The sequence below is a fragment of the Lineus longissimus genome, chromosome 11, assembly GCF_910592395.1.
Source record: "Lineus longissimus chromosome 11, tnLinLong1.2, whole genome shotgun sequence".
NCBI classification, from domain to species: Eukaryota; Metazoa; Nemertea; class Pilidiophora; order Heteronemertea; family Lineidae; genus Lineus; species Lineus longissimus.
The window spans coordinates 10,053,520-10,058,123 of record NC_088318.1 but is presented as its reverse complement, the minus strand read 5'-3'; the positions used below and the strand labels follow the sequence as shown (position 1 = coordinate 10,058,123).

At 46.6% G+C, this 4,604-nt stretch overlaps 1 protein-coding gene across 1 annotated transcript; it reads right to left on the bottom strand.

The window, feature by feature from the left end:
• Positions 1-2,311: 2,311 nt before the first annotated feature.
• On the bottom strand, positions 2,312-4,183 carry LOC135495266 (piggyBac transposable element-derived protein 4-like). Its single transcript, XM_064783730.1, has one exon. It carries the CDS (start codon positions 4,181-4,183, stop codon positions 2,312-2,314), a length of 1,872 nt encoding a protein of 623 aa, XP_064639800.1.
• Between the last annotated feature and the right edge of the window lie 421 nt (positions 4,184-4,604).

The following is a 4,604-nucleotide window of genomic DNA, read 5'->3' as shown; positions in this document are numbered from 1 at the left end:
GTCCAGAGTCCCACCCGGAGCCCTGCCCCCTGGAAAGGGGGCAGGGCTAACCCTGGGGAGTGTCCCTGAATCAGGGTCACCAACACTCAAACCCAAGGCCTCCCCAGGGGGCACACCCCCAAAAGAGGGGTGCCCGGCCTGGGGGGAGGGGTCGAGGGGGTTGGAACCCCCCCAGAGCCCCGAGGACCTCGCCGCTTAGCGGGGGTCCGTGAGGAGGGCGAGGGAGAGGGAGTCAAAGACCCCCTTCCCTTTGAGGGCCGTGCTCCTCTCCTCACCTTCTTCATCTTCTTGCCGGCGGTGCCGGGAGAAGAGGAAGGCATCCCGGGGGCGAAAGGGTCCGGCCCAATGGGGGCGGAACTACCCGCATCCCGACACTGGGAAGAACCGGGCCGGGGACTATGAATCCCCGATACACCCGTAAACGGACCTCGGAAACCCGCCCTGAAGGGCAGGAGGTCCAAAACAAAGGGTGGAACACCCAAAGAAGAAAGAAAGGACGGCAATAACGATGTCATTACGCCAAAATTTCTAACAGAAAAACCACAAAAGTATAAAAACGAACGGTCACGTGACCAACAGCCCGGGAAAACGGAGAAAAAATTTCTTGGGAGACGGCAGAAAAAGCACGCTCCAAAAGCAGAAATCGAGGGAGGATGGTAAAAGAACGATCTCACCCGTCTCCTAGAGATAATAAGCTTCCCGAAGGTGTCCCGGGGTGTCCTTCTCGAACGTAGGATCGACCAAAATTTGGCGAAAACAACGTAGAAAAACTCGGAACAGTGTGCAACAATGTGCCGAGGAAAAAGTACTGATTATGGCGGCTCACACGAGGCAGAGGCTGTATAGGGGCGCCGCCTAGGTGTAGCTAAGCGAACTAGCTGAGAGAATTCTATTATAAATAGATTATTTCTTCCTCGGGTGTGTCCGAATGGAGTACACATGCAAAAGTCTGACCTGGGTAGAGTATGAACGACATAAAATGAGCGGGAAGTGGTTGAAGTGAGAGAGCAGCTAAAGCTTGAGGACTTGGAAGTTATTCAGCTCCAAAACAGGACTTTAGAACTTGAAGAGGAAACAAGCACTGGCAGTGGAACTGTGTCCATTTTCCAAAGTGATGGAGATTCGCAGAAGTACTCGGTGACTACTAGGTTATTTGTGTACGACTCTATCATTGATCAGGTGCCAACTGGCAAAGTTCCTCATCTACTGAAGCAGTTTATTAAGAGGACTTGGGCGAAGCTTGACAAGACACCGCACCGCAATACCATTGAGAATATGGTACTGGAAATGGGAATCATTGCTGATTTACAGACTGCTGAGGCCATCTATACTATAATGCGCGTTGTGGCCGCTAAGTAGGAGGCGATTTTTGTTTCAAAATTGGGCCTCGGAAATGCATCGAATTCTTGCAACTTTTGGCTTCGTAGGTGTGGATCATAAGTAAGAGTGTCACTGAGGGTGTCATACGTCGAATATCTTGGTGGTTTTGGAATAAATAACAACTTTGTGGAGATGACGTCAACTGGAGAGCTCCAAGTAATCTCTTCGCCGATAAGTCCATCAAACACAAATACAAAAATGGTAGCATTCATAGTATAGTTTGGTAGGCATTAATTCGGCGTGTAGGCATTAATTCGGCGTGTGAGTTAATTCATTAATACAATACACCGCATCACCACCGCCCCTCGCGCCGCCATCAGCCATTTTGCGATTTGCACGTGTAATTCATCCGTCTCATCATTCGGCATTTTTCCTTCAAATTCACAGGTAAACCGAACGCTATATTTCTCCATTATGATCTCATTCTCTTCAAGTAATCATAAACAATATTCACATGCACTTAAAAGTGCTTTTCCGCGTAATTCGCTTTCATATCGAGCGATTAAAAAATGCACTGGCCCCGTGCTGCAGCATCTTACTCTTATTCTTGCATGCAATAGTAAGCGTGCATTACTATAGGCCTACTGCATGTGCATGTTTTCATGCGAGTGACCGATAGATGAGCGAACGTTGCATGTACCGTATGCCCATCTCCTGATGTCTACTACAACTTTGCACAGACACTTCCAAATACACTATCATCATCAGATATCAATAACATCCTACTATCATATTATTAACCACTTAACTGTGGAATTTTTTTTCCGTTAACCCACCACCAGTGGGGGATTAATTTGGCGAAAAATACCATTTTTTTAGTAAGTATGTTTTATTCACACAATGCATTGTAACACAATGCATTGTAATTTCAACAGTAACAGTAACAGTAACTCAGTAACACACAGTTCAATCTGTAATCTATCTAGCCTGTCTAGTCATCCTGATCTGACACATCCATGTCACCTGACCCATCCGATTCATCCGCTGGATTCGGCAGAATGTCAGTGTTGTACCTCACCAAAGTGTGGTAAAGCTCAAAGCAAGGGGCAGCACACAAGGCTTTGTCACACTTTCTGCAGTAGTAACTTGACTCCTCCCTCTTCTTCCTAGATTGACAAACAACACACCTACGTGTAGGTTTGTCTTTCTTGGGAGTGGGAGGAATGTGACTGGGGAAGTGACGCTCACTTAGTCGCTGCGGCATTTCACCATGAGGAGGTCTACCTCGTCTAGGCTTGGCAGGTGCCCCTTGCTTGTACTTTGCCAGAATGCCCTCAATCAGATCCAACTGAAAGGTCAGCCTGTCCATCTTTCCCCCCTGTTTCTTGTACAGCAAGTAGGCGTTGAGAGCAGACATGTCTACTAGATGTCTGAATTGCTTCTGGTAGTACTTTTTGAGCCTCTTCCTGACTGAGGGATAGCACACCAGATAGGCATCACTCAGGTCAACGCCACCCATTGTATCGTTGTAGGTAAGGCAGACTTGGGGTTTCGACGCCACCTTATCCCCTCTCTGTCTAACATCTACTTTGGTACCATTGTGGTAAGTGGAGAGCATATGGACATCTTTCTTATCTCTCCATTTGAGAGCCATCAACTTACCACGGTAGTATTCACAACTTTCCCCCTTTTTCAACCGCTTCTGCTTCATCTGGACAGGTAGGCCTTTTCTGTTGGATCTGATTGTACCTACAGCATCTGTTTCATGCTGACACAGGAAGTCAAACAGGACTGGAGAACTGAAGAAGTTGTCCATGTTTATCCCATATCCTTGATCGAGGAGAGGATGTGCAAGCGAGAGGACGACCTTGGCTCCCATTGATGGGTTATCACGGTACTCAGAACGGTATTCGGTGTCTTGCCCGGTGTAGATGAAGAAATCCCAAATATAGCCAGATTGGGATTCGCACAACTCGTAGGACTTGATGCCAAAGCGTGCTCGCTTTGATGGAATGTACTGTTTCCAGCCAAGGCGGCCTTTCCACATCATGAGCGATTCATCTATTGCAATCTCCTGCTCTGGCTGGTACACAGACTTGAATTTCTGGCGCAGATGGTTTAGGATAGGGTACAGCTTGTAGAGCTTCCTGGACACATTTGGAATGCCAGGATCCATCATGGTGTTGTCTGCAAAGTGTAAAAATTTGCACAACAGAAGGAAGCAATCACATAGCATTATATCGCTGAAGAATGGCGTTGCAATGGATTGCCGCTTGCTGAAGTACATCTGGTTATCTGGCTTCTGAATAATCCCTTGTAGAAAAAGGAGAGCCAGTAAAACCCGTATTTCATCAGAGTTTGTGTCCTGCCATTGTTTATAACGTGACCTACGTTTCTCCTGACCTCTGCGCTCATCAATGAACTGTGCAGCATAGAGGTTGGTCTGCTCCACAATAACTGCTAAAATGTCATCATCAAAAAACAGTTCAAAGTACTGCACTTGATCATCCTTATCGGCAACATTAGCCTTCAACCCTGGTACAGCAGTAAACTGAAACCTGTCACGACGCTGTCCATTTTCTGTCCAAGCAGGTTGATTTTGAATTACCCGCGCTTGAACTTGGTTGCCACGGCGACCACCTAACACATGCCCGATACTACCATCACTGCCACTGTCAGAGCTTGCATTGTCAGGCATATCATCTCCACTCTGACTTGTTGCATCTAAATTGGAAGCATTCTGGGCATAAGGTTCATCATCATCGTTAGAAGATACATAATCGGACAATTCATTGTCAGAATCGAGTATCTGTTCCAAAAGATTGTCATCCAGAACACGCCTCACCTTTTTTGGTGCTGCCATTTCCGAGAAATCGCCGACAGTGCTGCCACACCTCAATAAAACTTGAGACTAAACATCGACGAACTTCGGGGAATCCCCATTGATGATCATGGTATTGCATAGAACTGATATGACTACTAGAAAATAAGGTATAACAGTGTGACGAGATATCTCGTCGTACCCAGTAGCGGTGCACACGTGCATGACGAGATATCTCGTCATGCACAGTTAAGTGGTTAATGGGATGGATTGGCATGGCATTGCATCGAATCGAGCGATTCAAAAGTCAAGTTTTTGGGTCATTATGTCGTTGAGAGTGGCATTCAATTCACTTTCAACAATTCGCAAATATAAATGCCCCATTTTTAAAACCCGTCTTAAACCACGTACTTCCCATCCCAATATAGAATAATGTCAACAAAAACACGCCGTCACAGCATGC

Coding starts and splice junctions, on each gene's coding strand:
- LOC135495266 (XM_064783730.1), bottom strand. CDS start 4,183: ATGGCAGCACCAAAAAAGGTGAGGCGTGTTCTGGATGACAATCTTTTG.